A 21,850-nucleotide genomic window follows, 5' to 3' on the forward strand; every position below is an offset into this window, starting at 1 on the left:
GAGCCCCAGCAATTAGCACCATTCTTTGAGGAGACAGAGACCAATAGCCTCCTCAGTGGCAAGTTAACTTTTTTGGGGCCCCTCCATCCTGCAAGGACCAGAGATTCATTATCACAGGAGAATGTGTATTCAAAATAGCATCCTAACCAAATAATCTTAACCAGTAAGAAACATATTCATTTCCATTTCCAGACTCAAGTCACTCCAGAAAGATTATGCTAAGAGGTGCTGATCATGTTTTCCAACAGCAATTCATACCAACATTCTAGAATGAGCTACAGCTAAAGTCTTAGGCTAATATGCTCCCATCTATGAAATAATCTCCTGGGATTCTTTACTCTGTGCTTTTGCCAATAGTCTGTACATGAACTTAAACTGTCTCAGCACTCAACTAACTGCCTTTGGAGTGCCTCCTGTGTTTAGGGGTTGAATATTTTTGAACGGCAAGCTTTGCTATCAGGTAAATGGTGGTTGAGGTTATAAAAGCTTGCTAAATGCCATTATAAAATGATTATTTGTGCTATACAAATACTGTCTTCCGTTGTCATTTGGAGGACTGACAAGTCTAATAGTTCACCTTCCTTTGTGAGTTTCTAAGTAAGTAATCGAGGACTTGTACGAAGGCAGATGTTTTTAAATAATGTTTTCTTCAATACTTGGTATTCTACCTGAGCTAGGAGGGAAAATGTGCCTTTCCAGCAGCCAACAAGGGTAGAAAAAGCTTACAAAGTGGGTCGAGCGAGCAGAAAGCTACCACAACATATAAGGAGGATAAGTCTTGACTACCAAGGAAAGGGACAGGATTGGGTGAGCCACGTGGGAACCTAAAGCACCTCTGTCCACTGCTCTTCATTACACATTAGAAAGCACATTTTGGAGAAGAAAGAGATCCATATGGACTGTTTTACAGCACAAGTAGCTTTTCTTTCTTGGGTTAGCTTTCTGTTTACTGGTTTTTACTCTCATGTGTGTATGTTTAACAAAAAAAGTCATTTGCAAACTGGGGGATTGGAGGTGGGAGCTGGAGGACAGGGAATAGACAAAGCTCTTCCCAGATATGATGTCTGGTCAAAGCCTGACTCCAGAGTCTAGGGCCTAAAATCAGGTTATAGTGTCATATATATATGTAAGGGAGCCCCTGGGGCTTTGTGCTGGATAAGCAAATTCAATTGTACCCCCAAGAGAAGCAGCCAGTATGGAGTTTTCTCCTCCATAAAGCTTCAGAGAAGGGACTTCATGGCTCTGAGAAAGTGCCCTGGAAACTGGACCAGTGCATTACAATTAATTATACTTTACTATAATTTTTGGTTTCTGTAATCAAAAAGTCTTCAAAGTGTTCAGAAGTAGGTAAAACAGAAAAATATGACCTTAAGGATGCAAATGGCAGCAACATTTACAAAATAGTGAAAATTTGACAAATGTTTACTTAAGAATATAAATTTAATTCAGAAGTGTCCCTAGACAAATTGATGAATTTTTTATCTTTCAAATGCCAAAATAATGGAAAGGAAAAGGAAGCGAGGGAGGGAGGGGACACTTGAATAGAAGAAAACCGTCAAAGGCATTTTTTTTGAGAGTTTGATCATGATAAAACACCTGCTTCCTTTGCTACAAGCCAAGCTAATAATATTCTCAGCTAATGTTTAATGAAAATTAACTGCATGCTAAGAACTTTGAATTATATGGGTTATCACATTTGATCCACATAATAACTTTATGAGATAGGTGCTATTTTCTCCTGTTTAACAGATTAGGAAAACTAGGTTTAAAGAGAAAAAGTAACCTGATCCATGTCATTTTCCCAGTAAAAAGTAGAACTGAGATCTTAACTGAGAGGAGGGGGGAGTCTGACTCCAGAGTCTATGTGATCAAACATGACACTATACTGCTCCATGAGGAGGGGAAGGGGAGAATCTGGCCAGGCATTAGCTACCTCTCTACCACCTACATGAAGGTCACTCATTTCTGGAAACCAGTCTCAGAAGGCAAGGCCACTGTATACAGTTCTTCAGGTTGTGCACTGCTCAAGAGCACCATTACTAAGGAGATACCATTCACATTGTAGATGTATTTTAACTAATATGAGAGGCTATAGATGGAGGTGAAGATCTGGAGCTCTAGCACTGGAAGCTGCTGACCAAGTCCTGGGAGAGCAGCACACACAGCTGTGCACACAGTTACCAGCACACACTATGCACAATTGTCCTGTCATGGCCAAACTCCAAGTACCCCATAGAGTTGTTTCTCTTCCTCTTCTGTTGCTTTCAGTGACTCAATTTCTACCCTCAACCTGCCTTCAAATTTGGAAGGGGAAATGCATGGAGAATACATGCTGCCATCTATGGCTACAGCAAATTACACAACAATATACCAACTGAATTTATTCTTAAGGAAGAGTTGCCCTTTCTAATTGGCTCAGAGGTGCCGTATTATCATATCTATCAGGGGTCCTAGTGAAGGTCCCTAATTGCAGCTTGCAGCACCCCCCATCCCCTTGTGCCCATTCATTGTTGAGTGCTTCAGCTGTACAAGCCATTTTAATGTCAGTTTGAGACCAACAGAGATTGGAAGATCACATCTTTTACAAGGAAAAGAAAAACCCATAAACTATTTTCCAAAGGTAAATATAGGGGTATTTTTCAACTGTGTCATCTATTTGGGTAAGCCACACTTCTCAGTGTCCTCTTTCCATGAAGATCATCTCATTTACTGTATTATGCTTTGTCAGGGACGTGAATTAGTAACCACCAGCTCATGCAACTCTGAAGTCAGTGACCCAAGCTGCCCAAAGTTCTTCTCTATGAGAGTTGGAGGGTCCAGGTCAGCTGGAGGGCACCAGCTGCCTGCCAAATGGCAGGGGAATTCCTCTCCTGAATTTTGAATTTTCCCTGCCCTCCTGCCCAAGTTGTTGCATCACTTGTCTGGGAGATGCCTGAATGGGCTGGTAAGCTGGGGCACCCTAAATAGTCTGAGACCCCTGAAGGGGACACAAGAGGAGGAAGGATATGGATCAGTGTTTTCTTTTTTGAAGCTACTGTTACCACCCCTGGAAAAGTTCTTCAGGAATAAGTGACAGTAAGAACGACAAGGGATTAGGACTGGCTTCCTCTTATAAATAATAAAATCCAAAGAGAAGTGACTTGAGGTGAGTGGCAGAGCTACGCCTTGCACCCCGACCTTCTGTTGCTAGCTCCAGCTGCTTTCCAAAATACCACCTTGACTTCTCAGTCTCCAGGTTTAAAGAAGAGCAACTAGAAGTCGTCCAAACACCTGCATCTCATAAGGAGAAGAAAAGTCCACCTGGATCTTGTTTCTGGACTGAGATGGATGGAGAGGCCACAGTGAAGCCTGGAGAACAAAAGGTGAAATGACGCTTTCTCCTGGAGGTTGGGATCTTGCCTCTGAATGTGGGGGGTGAACTGCAGCCATAGCTGTCACACATGCTCCTCAGTGCCCTTCCCAGAGCAGGTGGGCTCCTTCCCAGGAGGCCAGGTAAGGGTTCTAGAGTCCAGAACATAGGGGCTCCCTCTCAGCTCCCTATTATTCTGCTCACACCCACCAGAGTGCATGGTTCCTTAGAAGTCCTGGGTAATTTAGAACCAAAAAAACGTTAGAAAGAGAAGAAACACGGAGAACATGCGGTCAAAGCTCTTCTTTTGTAGAGGAGAGGAACAGAACATTGGCCAAGTTATTGCAGCAGCCTGAGGCTGCTGCAGCCCCTCCTGAGTCCTGATTCTGTGCTCTCTCCTCTATACTACACTGACTCCTTCCCTTCTTATCTGCTGCCCAGGGGATGTGGGGAGGGGATAGGAGTGAACTGGGGCTCAGAGGGCCAGTAGGCATCTGGGAAGTCATGCAGCAAGCAGCCTGCGCTGAAGCTGAGGTGAGGTGCATGCCCTTCCCAGCAGGATGAGAGGGACAAGAGAGTCCCCTCATATGGTCTCATCCCCTAAAACGCAGTGTGCAGTAACAGAAGCCTGTGGCCCCAGGCTACTGAATTATGGCCCCCTGTCTCCTGGAGAAAGGATTTCTGAAGGTCATTGGCAGAGAGGGTGACTTGGAGACATTCCGTTGAGTATTATCCTCCCAGCCTCCAATCAAAGCTGATAACTCCCTGGAAACATTTTATCTCATACTCCTGCTTCCTCATTGCCCCACGGAGCCGGCTTTTCTCCCTGAAGCCCAGAGATTGCTGCACCGGTGACTTCAGAGGAACTGGATGGTATGATGCAGAGACTTTGGACCCAACATGTGCTGCATCAGCACTTAGTGCTTTAGAAAAATTCGCCCGGGGGAGTCTAGGTACCAGCCCCAGAATCAGCCAGGACTTGGTGAATATTAATCAAATTATGAGTTAGGTGCAGGAACACCCTGGGAGAGTCTCCAGGTGGGGACAGGAAGCTTTGTAAGGCAGGGAAAGGTCTGAGACTGCCATCGCAGTGCCCAAGCTAGGGGACTTGCTACAGCGAAGGCACAGAAAGATGCGTAAAGAGCCTATGGACTTTTAAAGATCTGGCCATTCTTGGGGCTCAAACTGGATAGAGCAGGGAAAGGCCTTAGTGGAGAGGTCTGGGCAGAGCCAAGCTGAGGCGACAACTTGCCAAATCTAGTTGCAGGAAAACAAGCTCAGGGCCACCCCATGGACTCTCTACTTTTCTCTTCTTCTGTCCTCTCTCTTCCATTTTCCCTTCCTTCACCTCCTACCTCTCCTTTTCTCTCCCTGTTCTCCTACTTCGTCTGCCTTCTCTTTTCCCCTATTCCCTGTTTTCCTCTTTGTGATTCCCTCCTGCACAGCCTGTGTCCCAAACTGGCCAGTGGTTTTGCATGTCTTAAACTGTTTGGGGAGTGAGGGGGTTTCTGCCCATGGGCCAAACCATTGACTGTCAGCGCCTGTCCTTAACAGTAGTGAGGAACCTATTAGAGTAGGAAGAAAAACTCAACGGCTAACTTTAGTTTGCTTTTTCAAAAATCTATAGGTCTCAGAAACAGAAGCAATAGATAGATTCAAAGAGTAGATTTTTAATCCATCAAAAAGCATCCATGAATACCCTCTGGGGAATACAAGAGAAGTGTAATGTACAATCTCTGTCTTTTTTGTTGTTGTTGTTGAGGCAGAGTCTTACTCTGTCACCCAAGTGGTAGTGCAGTGGCACGGGCTCACTGCAACCTCTGCCTTCTGGGTTCAAGCAATTCTACTGCCTCAGTCTCCTCAGTAGCTGGGATTACAGGCACGTGCCACCACGTCAGGCTAATTTTTGTATTTTTTAGTAAAGATCGATTTTACCATGTTGGTCAGGCTGGTCTTGAACTCCTAACCTCATGATCCACCCGCCTCGGCCTCCCAAAGTGCTGGGATTACAGGCATGAGCCACCGCGCCCGGCCACAATCTCTGTCTTTTTCATTAGCAAGTGATAAAAGACCATTGTGTAGTGATCAGTATGGTGTCCATTAAAAGAGGAGGGTTACTGTTCACAATAGGTGTGCATTTCACATCTACAATGTGCTAGATCCCCTTTCAGAGCATGATGGTAGAGGGATGAAATACAAAGCCGTCCCCTCTGGAAGCTCCCCAGGCCAGTGGGAGAGACCACAGTGGGGTGAAGGTCAGTGTGGATGGGGGGACAGAGAGGGCTTTCTAGAAGTTGTGGAGAAGAAACAGAATAGCACCCTAGTGCAGAGAGCTACTTGGTCTGAGATTTAATTTTTAATTCCTTGTTACTAACCAGAGGCATACTAACAGTGAAACAGAAATCTTCCCTTGAAAAAACCAATTCCCCTTCTGCAAACAGGAAGTGGTGAGGAGAGGAAGAGAAGTGGACTACTCCAGGCTCATTGCTGGCACTTTACCACAATCTCACGTAAGCTGTGTAACAACAACCCCACGCAGATTCCTTCATTCTCCTGAAAAGGAATCGAATCCCTGAGACTAACCTTCCAAGGTCCCACAATTCCAACTAGAGTTTGGACTTCAAACGTGGCCTTTCCACTACACGGTGCTCCCCACAAACTCAGAGCTCCAGGCTGGCAAGTGGGTGCCCAGGCTAGAATCCTACAGAGGGAGTTTCACCTCTTCTGAACACAGAACCCTCAAGGGTAAGGGACATTTTGGCCTCGTGGACATGACCAAAATGTGCATGCTTAGGAGTGTGAGGATAAAGTCATGCTTTCTCAGGGAGGGAAGTGCTTGTCTTACTCTCAGATATCTGCAACCCAGCCCCTGCGCCGAGCAAACCGAGATCTCAAAGCGAGAAGATGCTTGTTCTCTCAAGTCCCACCACCCTCACCCAGCTTCTCTCAGGCCTCTTTTCATTTAGAGTGTTTTTTGCAGGTCACCAGCAGGAGGGCGGGATGGAAAATGCCCCTCTTCCTCATACTGTGCCTACTACAAGGTGAGTCCCAAACCCAGCCCAGGTTCAGGGCTTACAAAACCAGACCTGAGTCTTCCAGGCTGCCCTAAAGGTCCTCACAGGCTGGTATGGTAAAACTGTCCAGGTATAAACCATGCTCAGATGACAAATGGCTCCATCTCCATGCTGTAGTAGATTTTATTCTGATGGTAATAGGGAACCATTGAGGAACATAGTGAGTATGTGCCAAGAGTACCCAGTACCTAGAATCTAGTCCCAAGTAGATGCTTAATAAATAATGACTGAATAAATTAATGAATGAATGGAAATTCCATCATAATACCAAAAAAAGGATTAACAACTGGCTTAAAAACAAATCAGAGTTTTAATGAATCAAAGGTAGCCAATAAGGTCGGACGTGGTGGCTCACACCTGTACTCCCAGCACTTTGGGAGGCTGAGGCAGGCAGATCACAAGGTCAGGAGTTTGACACCAGCCAGAGCAACATGGTGAAACCCTGTCTCTACTAAAAATACAAAAATTAGCCGGGCCTGGTGGCACGCACCTGTAGTCCCAGCTACTCATGAGGCTGAGGCAGAAGAATCGCTTGAACCCTGGAGGCAGAGGTTGCAGTGAGCTGAGATCGTGCCACTGCACTCCAACCTGGGCAACAGAGCGAGACTCCATCTCAAAACAAAAACAAAAACAAAAAATGTAGCCAATATTTGAGTAAGCACTCTGCGTGATAAAATCACACCACCTCTTTAATCTCCTGCTGTCCCTTTTAAAATTTTTCAGTAAACGACAACTCAGGCAGGCCCATGATTTTTCTGCTAAGTAATAGTCCTAAATTAATTGCTTTAAGTCTCAAACGTTCTAAATTTGATCATTTAAAGTTTCCAGTTAAATACTTTGGTCAGCACTTTAATCTTCATTTAAAGGTATACTCCCTCATCCCCTCAAGGCCTGCCGTCCAGGAAGGGGGTGTGGTTGCTGCCTTCCCTCTTCTCCACCCCTCTCCTCCCAATCTAGGCAGCTGCTGCTTGAGACCCCAGCAAGGTGGTAGCAGTGGGAGGGAGAAGCTGCAGGAGGGCAGGCAGCTCTTACTTGATGGATGGCCTGGAGCTATCTGGCCTGGCAGGGGTTTGGAACTGGCTGTTTGCTTCTTCCTCTGCAGGTGCCTTTGTGGACACATGGATGGCCCCCTGACGACCCATCTCCTTCCTTTGCTGCAGGTTCTTCTTTCGCCCTTCCACAAAAAAGACCCCATCCGAGATGGCTGTGGGAGGGCTCTCTCCCCTCCAGGACCCATCTCCGGGCCATGGGAACACTCACGCCTTCCTCGCCCCTCTGCTGGCGGGAGGAGAGCTCCTTTGCAGGTACAACCCCTACCCTCCCTTTGTTCGACCATGGACCTCAGACTTCCCAGGCTCTCTCAGACCAAGTCAGGCTCCCTACAGCTATAGGCAGCCCTAGCCTCTCCTAATGGAAGCCATAGCAATAGACAATTGCTGAGTAACAATGAGGGGATGAGAGCCAGGGCACCCACCTCCATGGATGGGCAGGGAGTTGGCATCAGGGCCCCCAGGTGGGCACACATTGACCCTAAAATGCTGGCCTGGTCTTGAATTCTTATGGTAGTTAATATAAAATTTCCCAAACCTTAATTATTGTATATAACAAAGAGCTATTGATCAGTGATCTATCAAATGAATCCTTAAGGTATTGGTTCTTAACTTTGGTATTAATAAAAAATTATGTGCATTTGCAAGGGTTGATTAAGGATTCTTAATCAGCTTTCTATTGTGAAGTCAGACCACCCCATCCTGCTGATTAGTGGAATCCTGCTCCTCTCAAATGTTTCACATACAGATCAGGGGAATTCCTGAAATCTGGGGTATGCACACTTTATCAGGGCATCATCACTATTGTCCTGAAATGGTCCTTGTTTGTAATTGTGAATATTGCAAATATGCACAACTTGGTAAATTTAAATGGTAATTTAACTTTCCCATTAGTGGCATGGTTTGGGGTGTGTTGTTTAATGAAACGTACAGTGAGTATCAGTACAGCCATAACATTTATGACCTCTACTCTTCCAGCAGTTAGACCTGAATACACACATAATAGGCAGGGTAGGTTTCCTGGGCCTGTGCAGTCACACAGGACCCCATACTCAGAAGGTACTTGGCTTAATGCTCTGCTGTTGCCATGTTGAAATTCTTAATAACTTTTGAACAAGAAGTCCTGCATTTTCATTTTGCTCTGGCACCCACAAACTGCTTAACTGTTCCTGGCAATAGGATTATATTAGGCCATTCTTACGGTGCTATAAAGAAATACCTGAGACTGGGTAATTTATAAAGAAAAGAAGTGTAATTTTGCTCACGGTTCTGCAGGCTGTACAGGAAGCATGGTGCCGGTATCTGCTTGACTTCTGGTGAGGCTTTAGGGAGCGTTTGCTTACAGGGGAGGCAAAACAGGAGCAGCACAGCACATGGCGCAAGAGGGAAAAGAGAAGGGGTGGGGGGAGGCCCCAGATCTCATGTGAACTGAGAAATAACTCATTCAGCACCAAGGGGATGGTGCTAAACCATTCATGACGGATCCTCCCCCACAACCCAATCACCTCCCACCAGGCCCCACCCTCAACATTGGGAATCACATTTCAACATGAGATTTGGAGGGGACAAACATCCAAAACAAATCAAGGATATTAAACTGAACTTTCTGGGGTTCAGTCGTCCTAAAGACAGAACAGACTGATAGGTGCCAGGCATCCACATCCTACCGCAAGATGTTGAACCACGTGTACAGGGCTGTAGAAAGACACATAGAGCTGGTCCCAGCAACAGCCCCGTGGGAAGCTGTCCAGGCCAAATGAAGGAGGGAGAGAATCATCAGTGGCTGCAGAGCTCACTGTGAGGGCTTTGTCGGAGAGATGTCCCTGTGTTGTGGTCCCCTCCACTTGTCCCAGGGGACAGGAGACATCACTTTCTCCTCACTTTAAGCCAAGTAAGAGGAGGAACTTCCAGAAAGCCACTCAACAAGCATGCCCTTTGTCCCAGTTTCTTCTGACCGCAGGACACAGGTGTACTTCCTGTGTTAAATGCAGGGCCTCCACCTAGAGGGCCACCCAGAGGGGACTATGACCGCAGAGCAGGGCAGATAGCTAGAAGTCATAGGCTTGTGGGTGGTGGCCGCTAATGGCCAGCAGAAGAACCTGCAATTCTCATAAGGAGAGAACGACAGCCATATATGCTAAAAATACACCTGGTAGGCAAAAAAGAGGCAGCCTTGGTCATCTGCCATGCCCAGAAAGCACCAAGGGCAGATCACAACTGTCTCATTCACCTCTCCTCTCCCCACTCTGCCCAACTCTGGAGGGACCCCCAAACAGAAGCTTTGAACAGGGGAAGGGATAGAGCAAAGCAAGAGACCCCAACCATGCCCCCCTCCTCCATGACAGACTCCAAGCCCAGCTGGGAGAAAGGAAAGGGTTTTGACTGGGCAAAAGATTGGAGTTGTGATCTTTCACTGGACTGGACTGGATGTATAAGTTTAGACTAGGCGGGGCTCTTTATTATCCATGAGAAATTATGAAAGAAAGCTACTATACATGAGATTATGCCTGAAATTTCAGCAAGGATCAGAGATGTCCACGGAGAAGGTATGAAGAGGCAGTGAGAGAAAGAATGAACTTTGTTTCTGCTTGCACCCCATCACATTTAAGTCATCCAGGAAGCTGGCCATATATGTGGTTCAACTACGAATTGTCCTTAGGCCTGTTGCCAAGCAGACATATTCACAGTACTGCTCATCTGTGCTTATATGGTGGCATTTGGTTGTTTCTGTTTCTATGGAAAAGTGACTAGTGTGAAAAATTTTGCAACCACTGGTCCAGACAGGTACCCACCAAGCAGAAGGGGATTCTTGTGTTTCAGGACTCCCCGTCTTTTGCAGATGAAAGGTACACTGATATGTTCTTACTGCTTAGCATCTGTCTTTTACATTCCATGCAAACCAGAGCCCTTCTATCAGGGAATCATCACTGTTGTCCTGAAAGGGTCCTTGTTTATAATTGTGAATATTTTTGTCTTTTGATGATAGATTACCATTTAATGTTATCATTGGTGGCATGGTTTGGACTGTGTTGTCTAAATCTACAGTGAGGAGTGACTGAGCGAGTGAGTGTCAGATGTTGCCTCAGCCCCCTCATGTGTGCTTAGATGGCATCTTTTTAAACATCTGCATTGGAGCACAGGGGAATCCAGGCTCTGGATGGACCAGGATAGCTCAGAATAAGTGTTAGCTTATCAGGGTGGGTAACATTATGATTACATTTTCATCTTCCATACCTTGGGACAACATCTGCTTTCCCAATGGCTGAGTTCTGCCATTTTTATATTGATTCTGCTCCATGTTCACAGTGGTATTTTCTGACTTGACCCCTAATTCTGGCAGAGTTCAGAGTTCGTGAGTCCCCAAACAGTGACTATGCTCACCACTTCCTCTCCTTTGACTTCCTTCTGTCTGCAGCTCCAAATTCATTGAAGGGCTCAAGGCTGGTGTCAGGGGAGCCTGGAGGAGCTGTCACCATCCAGTGCCATTATGCCCCCTCATCTGTCAACAGGCACCAGAGGAAGTACTGGTGCCGTCTGGGGCCCCCAAGATGGATCTGCCAGACCATTGTGTCCACCAACCAGTATACTCACCATCGCTATCGTGACCGTGTGGCCCTCACAGATTTTCCACAGAGAGGCTTCTTTGTGGTGAGGCTGTCCCAACTGTCCCCGGATGACATCGGATGCTACCTCTGCGGCATTGGAAGTGAAAACAACATGCTGTTCTTAAGCATGAATCTGACCATCTCTGCAGGTATGAGCTGATGGCTGATGGGCCAAGCTTGGTGAAGCAAGTTCTAGGAAGGAGAAAGTGGGAGAGAAGCCTCAGAGACCTAGAAGGGCTTGAAACATTAGGGAAGTGACAATGAAAAGCTGGGGCAAGGCAAAGACTTTAAGAAGTAGGCTTTCATTTTAGAAGAAGGCTGCCTTCAAAAGAAAGGAAGATTTTAGGAAAAACTTCCCCAGTGAATGCATGTACACTCTCCCACCTGTGTCCCCCAAATGTCATGAAATATATATTTGGAGACGGCTCCAAGAATGGGATAATGTGGCTTCTTAGGATCCTGATAGCTGCTTGTTCAGACATGCAGAGAAGCGGCAGCACTGCAGAGGAGGTGTGACAGGCAGGACAGAAGAATTGCAACTGGGCTGTCCTTCACACAGACTCTTGCTGAGTCCCTCAGCAGACATCTGACAGCTCCCAGGCCTAGGCCCTTTGCAGCAGGTTCTGTTTGTTGATCCCAAGTCAGGCACCCAGAGCATAGGAAGGGCCTCCGGGCTGTGAAAGGCCACTTGGCAGAGGAGACAGCATGACAGGAGGCAGCCTGAAAGCAGGTTAGTTCTATTAGATGCTGCTCTCCAGCCGCCTGCTGCAACGGGCTGCTCTGCTAGAAGTGGAGTGTTTCTTTTACCTTTTTTGAAGAACAATACCTGCTGGGCGGTGGGCCTCTGGAGAAAACAGCTTGGGAATTCAAGACAGCTGGATAGAAAATATGTGGGCATGGGAGAAGGAAATAGGAGTATAACATGTCAGTGTCTGCCACAGATGAGAGAATGTTTGCCACAAACTGGAGAATGAAACATTTTCCTATTTTTTATTTTATCCAACCTATTGGTCAAAGACTGCAACTCTTAGTGAGGTTGCATTCCACTTAGCAGACATTTTAAACCTGGTGTCCTTTGCCGAATCCAGTAGGTGGCCTGCCAGCCTTCCCATGTGGCCTCCCTCTGCTGTCCACACAGGTCCCGCCAGCACCCTCCCCACAGCCACTCCAGCTGCTGGGGAGCTCACCATGAGATCCTATGGAACAGCGTCTCCAGTGGCCAACAGATGGACCCCAGGAACCACCCAGACCTTAGGACAGGGGACAGCATGGGACACAGTTGCTTCAACTCCAGGAACCAGCATGACTACAGCTTCAGCTGAGGGAAGACGAACCCCAGGAGCAACCAGGCCAGCAGCTCCAGGGACAGGCAGCTGGGCAGAGGGTTCTGTCAAAGCACCAGCTCCGATTCCAGAGAGTCCACCTTCAAAGAGCAGAAGCATGTTCAATATAACAGAAGGTGTTTGGGAGGGCACCAGAAGCTCGGTGACAAACAGGGCTAGAGCCAGCAAGGACAGGAGGGAGATGACAACTACCAAGGCTGATAGGCCAAGGGAGGACATAGAGGGGGTCAGGATAGCTCTTGATGCAGCCAAAAAGGTCCTAGGAACCATTGGGCCACCAGCTCTGGTCTCAGAAACTTTGGCCTGGGAAATCCTCCCACAAGCAATGCCGGTTTCTAAGCAACAATCTCAGGGTTCCATTGGAGAAACAACTCCAGCTGCAGGCATGTGGACCTTGGGAACTCCAGCTGCAGATGTGTGGATCTTGGGAACTCCAGCTGCAGATGTGTGGACCAGCATGGAGGCAGCATCTGGGGAAGGAAGCGCTGCAGGGGACCTAGATGCTGCCACTGGAGACAGAGGTCCCCAAGCAACACTGAGCCAGGCCCCGGCAGTAGGACCCTGGGGACCCCCTGGCAAGGAGTCGTCCGTGAAGCGGTAACCCCAGGCACCTTCTCCCGGTTGTGGGGGGGCCCACATCTGCCTCATCCCTGGCATGCAAGGGAGGCCCCTCTCCCTCTGCTCACTTCTCTCCCTTTGAACCCACAAGACAGTGACATACACATCGGATGCCCTCCCTCACCCAAGGGGCCTTGCTGTGAGAACACTCCCTGAGTATTTCCATGTGGTTTTCAAGTGATATCTAAATGATAGAAAGACAATATTTAGGCTGGAACCTTCATTAGGACTTTCTGTTTTTAAAGATAAAGAATAGGCGCTCCGGAGAGAGGGGGTGATGCACTGAAGCCACAAGGAAAGGTTGTGGCAGAGCCCAGTGCTGAGGCTGGAGTCGCTGGCTCCCACCTAGTCCTCTTTCTCACTGGGAGGCATCGCAGGGCCCACACACAGATGGATGGAAGAGGGAAAAGGATTCAGGCTTGGAAGCCTGAAGACAGAGATTCTAGCCCCAGCTCTGACACTAACCAGCCATGGGAACCAGGGCTGCCCATTTGCTTTGGCCTCAGCTCCCCAATCTGTAAAGTAAGGATGTGGGTAAATGGTCTTTAATCTTCTGCCCAGCTCCAACCTCCTCTCCCCTGTGCTCTTTCCATCCCCACTGTAGTACTTTTCCAGATGATGAAAGCAGCTCTCGGACCCTGGCTCCTGTCTCTACCATGCTGGCCCTGTTTATGCTTATGGCTCTGGTTCTATTGCAAAGGAAGCTCTGGAGAAGGAGGACCTGTGAGTTGAGTAGCCCCAAGGCTAGATAGAAGAGTTCTGGTTCCCACCTGACACCCTCAGGGCTGGGTAGGGGTAGAGTCCTGCCAGGACTTTTCAATGTAGAAGAGCTAAATTCTAGGCTGAGCCATTTAACCACTCTTGGCCTTGGTTTCTTTTCTTTCTTTCTTTCTTTTTTCTTTCTCTTTCTTTTTTTTTTTTTTAGACGGACTCTTGCTCTGTCATCCAGGCTGGAGTGCAATGGTGTGATCTTGGCTCACTACAACCTCCGCCTCCCAGATTCAAGCAATTCTCCTGCCTCAGCCTCCCAAGTAGCTAGGACTACAGGCGTTTACCATCATGCCTGGCTAATTTTTGTATTTTTAGTAGAGATGGGGTTTCACTGTGTTGGCCAGAATGGTGTTGAACTCCTGACATCAAGTGATCTTTGGCCTCCCAAATTGCTGGGATTATAGGCGTGAGCCACTCTGCCCAAACTGCCTTGGTTTGTAATCAATAAAATTAGAAATTATCTCTGTACTTATGTGTCAATGGCATCCCAGAGCATAAGGAGAAGCTCCTGGAGGATTACAAAGGCTGTGATGCCTATGTTAACCGTAAGCCTCATAAGCAACCCTGGCAGCAGAGAGCAGGAGTGCAGGGCCCAGACCTGGGATCAAACCTCGCATTTTCCCCCTTCGGCAAAGCCCAGCTAAAATTCTCTGAGAGCAACATGCCCAGGTTTAAGTACTCTTAAAGTGAGGGCTCTGTGATATGTAGACCTAGTGAAGAAAGGGTGAGATTTTCTGGCCGCAAGTGGAGGAGGCTAAGGTTCTCAGACCCAGGCCCTGAAGTCCAAGCCCTATCAGGGGCTAGGCTGGCTTAGCCTAGCCAACTAGGGCTCCATTGCTTCTGTGTCAGAAAGTTCTTGAAAACTTGCAGTGGTTGGGAGTGGTTCTTAGGAAATCAAAGTCAGTGCTATCCTTACCCAGAACCCTCACAGTCTGCTCTGTGTCTCTGCAGCTCAGGAGGCAGAAAGGGTCACCTTAATTCAGATGACACATTTTCTGGAAGTGAACCCCCAACCAGACCAGCTGCCCCATGTGGAAAGAAAGATGCTCCAGGACGACTCTCTTCCTGCTGGGGCCAGCCTGACTGCCCCAGAGAGAAATCCAGGACCCTGAGGTACAGAAATATGAACTGCTCAGTTACCACGGGAGAAGGACCAAGATCAAAGGCCTTCAGGACCCCAGCCTCTTTCCATCATCCTTCTTCCACCTGTGGGAAGAGAAGCTGATGCAGCCGGTGCTCCACCCATGGAAGAAAGGCTGGCTGTCCTTGGGCCCAAGAAAGTCAAGCATTATCCACGTCCAAAGGTGACAAGATGACTCAAAGGAGACTTCAAGAACGGTGTACGAAACACTGGAAGAGGTCACCTAGGAAAAGCATGAAATTTCCATTCCTGAATGTTTGAAAATAGAAGAGGCTTCCAATCAGTGTGGAAAGTGACAAATCCCCTAGCAACACTCCCAGCCCTTGCTGGGGGCTCCTTTTCTGACTACTGTTAGCACTCAGCCTCCCATTCACATGTAATTATATTTAAGTGTACCAGCCTTGCCTTCTCAAGTAGATTCTAAGCTCCTTTAGGGCAGTAATTGCATTTTATCTGTCTCATGATGCCCCCAGAGAACTTCCAACTCAGTAGGACCCCAATAAATACCTGTGTCTGATTGACTTGGGGGCTCAGTGGCCTCTAGGCACCCTTCCTCTGCAAGAACTCTGGGTCCCCCTGGGCTTCTGCCCCTCCTTTTGGGAGTCCCCTAGATGACCCCACAGGCAGCTGGTTTCTCTGCTGAGATCAAAAGGGCAAACACCCATTCCTCACATCATCCCGCCCCATTTGGACCCACCCAGGCTGATTGTGCCGTAGACCTTTTGACCCGGCCAAGATTTTCTGGGATTTTCCTACATTCATGGAGGAGCAGGGTATTTTCAGTAGATTCTTGCTTTCTTCATAAAGACCTTCTTGTTCAGCTGCTTATAAATCCTCGATATGGAGGACTGTTGGTGAAGCTGGAAAACGGTTTTTGGGGGTGAGGTGGGAGACAAAAGAGAGGAATTTTATGTGGATTCTGCCCTGTAACTACATCACCTCATGCTTGTCAGGGAACTTTCGCTCCACCCTAGGCCCCACTGCCTTTCCAGGAATCACATCCACTCTTTTCTTTTGCCAGATCCGCTGGCAAACTGTCTGGGCTCCATTGTTGGATGGAACAGCCTGAGCGGTGGAGGCAGAAAGGAAAAATAGGCACCAATATCGAGTTGAGAATTGCCAGGTAGACATTTCCGGAAGGCTTAGTCCTGCCTTCTAAGCTGTCAGCAGCACAGAAATCCTTCAGTAATACCTCCTTATATCTGGTTCTGAACACAGACACTGTACAAAGAAAATCAAGGAGATGCCGGTTTTATGGCTTATAAGAGAAACCTGTTGTTTTGGATAAGTAGGAAAATTGCACACATCTAACCACATGGAATCGCAGAATTTCAGAGCTAACAGATCTTTAGAGATTAGTCTAATATCCTCATTCTAGAAGAGAGGGACTTGAGGCCCAACAGGGTTAAGGGTACAGGTGGGGGGTGCTTGTTTAAAGTCACCCAGTTAACCCAGTTAGTTATAGCACTGTGAGGACTAGCAAAGAGAACTCGTGACCTTGGTTCAGGGCCTTTTTCACTTCACCATTGCTGAGCATTGTACCAAAGCAAAACTCACTGTCAAAAATCAAGGATACCACAGTCGTCCCTCGAGACTATTTTCCTGTTCGCTTTCTCAATTACCTGCCCCAAATAATCCCGTAACGGAGATAGGACAGACATCATGGATCCCATTCAACCAATGAGGGAGCAGGCTCTGCAAGGTGTGTACTTCAGCAAAGGCCACTCGGAGCAGCCCACCTCCACAGCTATGTTCTGGATCGCCATGCCCCTTGCTTGGATTTATGATCTAGGTATCTGGTCAGGTCTTTTCCTGTGTAAAGCTCTAAAGGCTCACTTCTCTCTCTCTCTCTCTCTCTCTCTCTCTCTCTCTCTCTCTCTCTTAGGCTAGTGCATGGAAGGTTTCATGATCATTTCCAGGAATTGGTTCTCATTTGTGGCAGGGATGGGCCCAGCACCCAGACTGTTTCTAATGCTAGATTCTCAGGATGTGAAAAGGTGTTCTGAGGAAAAGGAGGTTTGGTAGATTAATGAAGTTTTGGAAATGCTGGGAAACCACAAACATTCTTCTATGCAGGATCTTTTGGAGCCTTTGCTATATGAAGGTGTATTGTGAAACACCCTGGGTTTTCACACCTCGGGATGGGGACATTATGTGTGTTTCCCAGATGTGTTGGATTATTGTGTTTCATTGAAGCAGTCCCAAGGGGCTAGAGTTCCTCACATCACTGTTTGGGGAAGCCTGATGCGCTAAACCAGGGGTTGGCCAACTCTTCAGTAAAGGGCCACATGGTAAATATTTTAGGCTTTGCAGGCCATACAGTCTCTATGGCAACTACTCAGTTCTGCCGTTGCAGCACAAAAGCAGCCAGGCAATCGAGAAACAAATGACCTCAGCTGTGTTCCAACAAAACTTTATTTCCCAAAACAGGAGGGAGGCTGGATTTGGCCCTTGAGCCAGAATCTGCCAATCCCTGGACTAAGCCATGAAATTGTACAGGACTCTTTTGTTCCCGCTCGGATCTGGAGATCAGATCCTATTCTTCCTCAAGGGCTTCCCTGACCACCTTTCTCCAGGACCTCTCCTTCCTCCGAACGGCTCTAATACTTTCACTGTGGAATTCAGCAGCTAGAATGTTCTGTCTGACTACCCCATCTTGGGGGAAGAAGGGGAGGGAGGAGACAACCAGCCCAGCAAGAGTGTTGACCACGTGGCTAGAGCCAGGAGCGTTTCTAGCAGGGAGGCCGTTATAGGGAAAGTTAAGCTCCACCAGAGGTGGAGCTGGTAAGAGTTCAAAAGGCCAGGGCAGAGCCAGATTAGAGTCCCAGGGCCAAGAGTTTGGAGGGGGCAGAGATAAGATCTGAGTAAGAACTTTCAGGGAGAGAAGCGGGGAAGCCCCAAGTGTTCACAGCTCTCCTTTATGGGCTAACTGATCCATGGAGTAGTCAGGAGGGTTGATTTAAAGGGCCAGAGGCCAAACTGGCAGAGGAGGCCACCTCCACCACTTGGTACTGTCAGTGCTGTTGTTTTTCATCTTATACCTCCGGCTAGCATGATGCCTATACCACTGAGATGAGGGGCAGGCAAACATCTATCCCTAGGCCAGAATCAGGGAAGCCTCCCTGGGGATTTCTAACTTAGGATTAGAATCTAATCGAGGATACAGGGAGACCACTGATTTTCACAAGATCAAGCAGATTCTCAGGTACGGGTGCATTTCTGCAGTTCTCTTTACCCTGTTACTTACTAACGCTGCTACTGCTTGTTAACGTGTTTCTGCACAGCAGGCACTATCCTAGGTGTTTTCACATTGTGTATCACAGTTACGGTAACATTTCTTTAAGGTAGGTGTGATCATTCCCATTTCATAGATGGGAAAACTGAGGACCAGATAAGTTAAGTTACACTACTCAGGAAAGGGCACACTGGGACTTTGGGACTTCATGCAAAGCACCCCACCTCCACAGCTGCATTCTCAATCTTTGTATCCCCTGCCTTCCCCCTTGCTTGGACGTATAGTCTGAGTATCTGGTCAGGTCCCTTCCTGTGTAAAGCTCTAAAGGTTTGCTTCTTTCTTTCTTTCTCTCTCTCTCTCTCTCTCTCCCTCTCTCTGTCTTTCTCTCTCTCTCTTTCTTAGGCTCGTGCATGGAAGGTTTCATAATCATTTCCAGGAATTGGTTCTCTTTAGTCACCTAACTAGTTTATTACAACCCTGGCCTAATGAGGCATTAAAAAAAAAAAGTTCAGAGAGCCGGAACTAGAGCTAAAAATTCAGGCACCAGCCCTGAGGTCCTTGCTGACATATGTATAAAAGGAGCTCAGATCTTTATTTGTGGGGATGTCCATCTGTCTCAGCTTACTCGGGGCAAATGCATGACTCTAAGCCAACTTTTGAGAGCTCTCTGCTAATACGTTGGAGGTTTCTTCCTCTCCTCCAATAGCCCATTGTTGTCTGAGACATAAAAAATCAGTTTAATAACAGCCTCAGTCAGGCCCTAGGGGAAGATACCTCCACAGAGAGACCCATAACGCACTGCAGCCAAGTAGACACAGGTTATTTGATTGTTCTCACCTGGTACAGATATCCCAGAGCTGAAAGCATGACTAATGTGGAATGGAGAATGGAGATTCCACTCAGAAAGAAACAAACCCTGCATTCAGGGTCCAGCACCACCAAGCTCTTCATTTTTCATACGGTGACACAGCTTGGTTTACAGGTGCTGGCCTTCCCGGGCCAGCCTGCTCCCTTCACTGTCAGCAGTATGATGAGCTGTCATCCTACTGCCTACTCTCTAAGGGGCCAGCTGAAACCCATGTGGGCAGCAGAGAAGCAGCAGCCTTAGGAGAGAACCCCATGCTGCACCTCTACAGGCATGTGGCGATCACCAGTGCCAATGCCCCTGGCCTGCAGACCACTGTTTGCCTCCTGGATGCATTGCATCAAAGACATTGATTGAAGCCAGGCACCGTGGCTCATGCCTGTAATCCCAGCACTGTGGGAGCGCGAGGCAGGAGGATCACTTGATGCCAGGAGTTTGAGACCAGCCTGGGCAACATAGTGAGACCTCATCTCTACAAACAACAACAACAAAAAGACACACATTTGCTGAGTAGGATCTGAACTCTTCTATGTTCTGCCTCTGCCACCTCTGGCCTTGTTCCCACTGCTCACTTACTTGCTACCTCTATACAGATCTACCAGTTCTGCTGTGAGCACAGAGGGTCAAACAAAGGCTACTTCTTTCCCTGAGTGGCAAACTTCTGGCTTCCTAACCTTGAGTACTTTAGAGAAGAGGAAGAAAGCTAGGACTACTGTGTCCAAAGGTGTTTTCAGAATGCTCTAATTTGTCTGAAGATACTGTGTTTCATTTCAGACAAGAGTTCAAGAAAAAGAATTCAGACTGTGGCTTCTTTAGGGCCTGGCATGGGAAGATCAGACTGATTAGCAAATGCAACTAATCTAAACATTTTACGGGGCCAGCACTTTCCTTCCCTACCTCTGCCAGTGGAGTACAGACAACTACAAATTAATTACAATATACATCACCAAAAAGAAACACACTCCCATTCTAGAGATGGGAACATTGAGGCTCAGATGAACACAGGCTGCAGGGGATTACGGGGGCTATTTTTCCAATCGCTGCCTGTCAGGCAAGCCTTGGGCCGAGAGCCAGGCTCAGACCAGGAACAAGGAAACAGCAAGTCTTCAGCAGGACCCCAGTGGCTTATGAGAGGGGCTGGGCCCTGTCACCTGACACTCCACCTATTGACTTTGGATGTCTACTCCAAAAATCTTCCTCCTTCCGCTTCTCCCTAGCCAGGGTGTGGAGGTAACAGCACATAGGACAATGGTTGGGTAACCTCAAAAAAGGTTTGCTCATATGTCCCTGCCTCTCAGAAACAGAGAATCAAAGCTCTTTGGAGTGTAGGGACTAGGCCCAAAGAAGAATTGAGAGAGCTTTTGGACCATGGCTGACTTTCCATTTCCAGGGCCTTTTTCTTTCTTTTTTTTTTTTTTTTTTAATTATTTTTATTTATTTATTTATTTTTGAGACAGACTCTCGCTCCCTCGCCCAGGCTGGAATGCAGTGGCACAATCTTGGCTCACTGCAACCTCCACCTCCAGGATTCAAGCAGTCCTCCTACCGCAGCCACCTGAGTAGCTGGGATTACAGGAGCACGCCAGCATGCGTGGTTAACTTTTGTATTTTTAGTAGAGTATTTTTCACAGTGTTGGCCAGGCTGGTCTCGAACTCCTGGCCTCAAGTGATCGCCTCCCTTGGCCTCCTGAAGTGCTGGGATTACAGGTGTGGGCCACCACGCCCAGCCTCCAGGGCCTTTTATGTTCCACTTCACTCCCCGCTCCCCACGGCAGGCTCCTCAGGGCTGGACACAGGCAATCTCTGGGGGCTCTTACCACAGTTTCCACCTTCACTCTTTCACCAGCCAAAATGAGAAAGGGTACCAACAACCTCCCCACTCTGGGAGCCCCAGAAGAAATGTTGTTTTCACTTTCTGACTGAGAGGCAGCTGAGCTAGGAAAACAGTGAAGAATGGGACATCAGGGCAGTGACACAGGGAGGCAGGTGGTCAAGGAGAAGGCAGGGCCTCAGTGTGTTCATAGAGGAAAGTGAAAAGATTTGAGCATTGCATGCACACGTTTGGCCAGTGAGTCACCTCTCCAACACCAACTGAAGACTAGAGCTGCTAATCTGACAGCGGCCTTCCTTCCCTCTTCACGTCCCTGCACGCTACCACCCAGCTTGCCATCCTTTGACTTCCCTGATTAAGGTTGTTCTTAGAGTTGACACAATGCTGCCCATTTGTAGATGCCATATGCCCCGAGCTCCTTAGGAAGGACTCTAGGAAGACCCTAGAGAATCACCAATAGTCACGGTCTTTCTAATGAACTCTTCCCTCTCCCACCTGCCCCTTAATAGGGAGACTCACCTGGGAAAAGGTTTAGGCCTTTGAACATAAATCTGGGCTCAGAAACTCCCAGAAAACATGCCTAAATGCAGCCAACCGGAACATTCAAGTTCCAGCTCCCCTAGTGGGATTCCAAGTAGTGGCTTCACAAGTAAGCATGTTGCCAGCCAGCAGCATTGCCAGCTGGGTAACAAGGGCAGTGGTCCCCACGCAATGCTCTTCTCCCCCAGCCCAAAAGGAAGAACTGAAACAGGAAGAATAAACGCTGTGCTCCTACCACTGAGTGACAGCTAGGGTCAGCAAACACCATACCACTATCTGCTAATGGGAACAGGTAGCATGAATAATTCAAAACAGCCAGTATCCTCTAAAAAGGGGGGAGAGTTTATTTAGCTTTGGCAAATTCAGTTACAATTTTATTCTTCAGTGGTTGATTCTAAAATGACTCTGTATTTTAGGCTAGATGAGGAA

At 47.7% G+C, this 21,850-nt stretch overlaps 1 protein-coding gene across 1 annotated transcript; it reads left to right on the plus strand.

Moving 5' to 3' along the window:
* The first annotated feature begins 3,029 nt into the window (after window positions 1-3,029).
* Window positions 3,030-15,471, plus strand: FCAMR (Fc alpha and mu receptor). The gene is made up of 9 exons (XM_055370147.2): window positions 3,030-3,145; window positions 3,229-3,362; window positions 5,791-5,859; window positions 6,330-6,390; window positions 7,584-7,727; window positions 10,888-11,226; window positions 12,216-13,017; window positions 13,643-13,761; window positions 14,761-15,471. Exons 2-9 carry the CDS (start codon window positions 3,324-3,326, stop codon window positions 14,919-14,921), a joined length of 1,734 nt encoding a protein of 577 aa, XP_055226122.2. The 5' UTR covers window positions 3,030-3,145; window positions 3,229-3,323; the 3' UTR covers window positions 14,922-15,471.
* Window positions 15,472-21,850: the final 6,379 nt, after the last annotated feature.

This window comes from Gorilla gorilla, chromosome 1, assembly GCF_029281585.2.
Source record: "Gorilla gorilla gorilla isolate KB3781 chromosome 1, NHGRI_mGorGor1-v2.1_pri, whole genome shotgun sequence".
Classification (NCBI taxonomy): domain Eukaryota; kingdom Metazoa; phylum Chordata; class Mammalia; order Primates; family Hominidae; genus Gorilla; species Gorilla gorilla.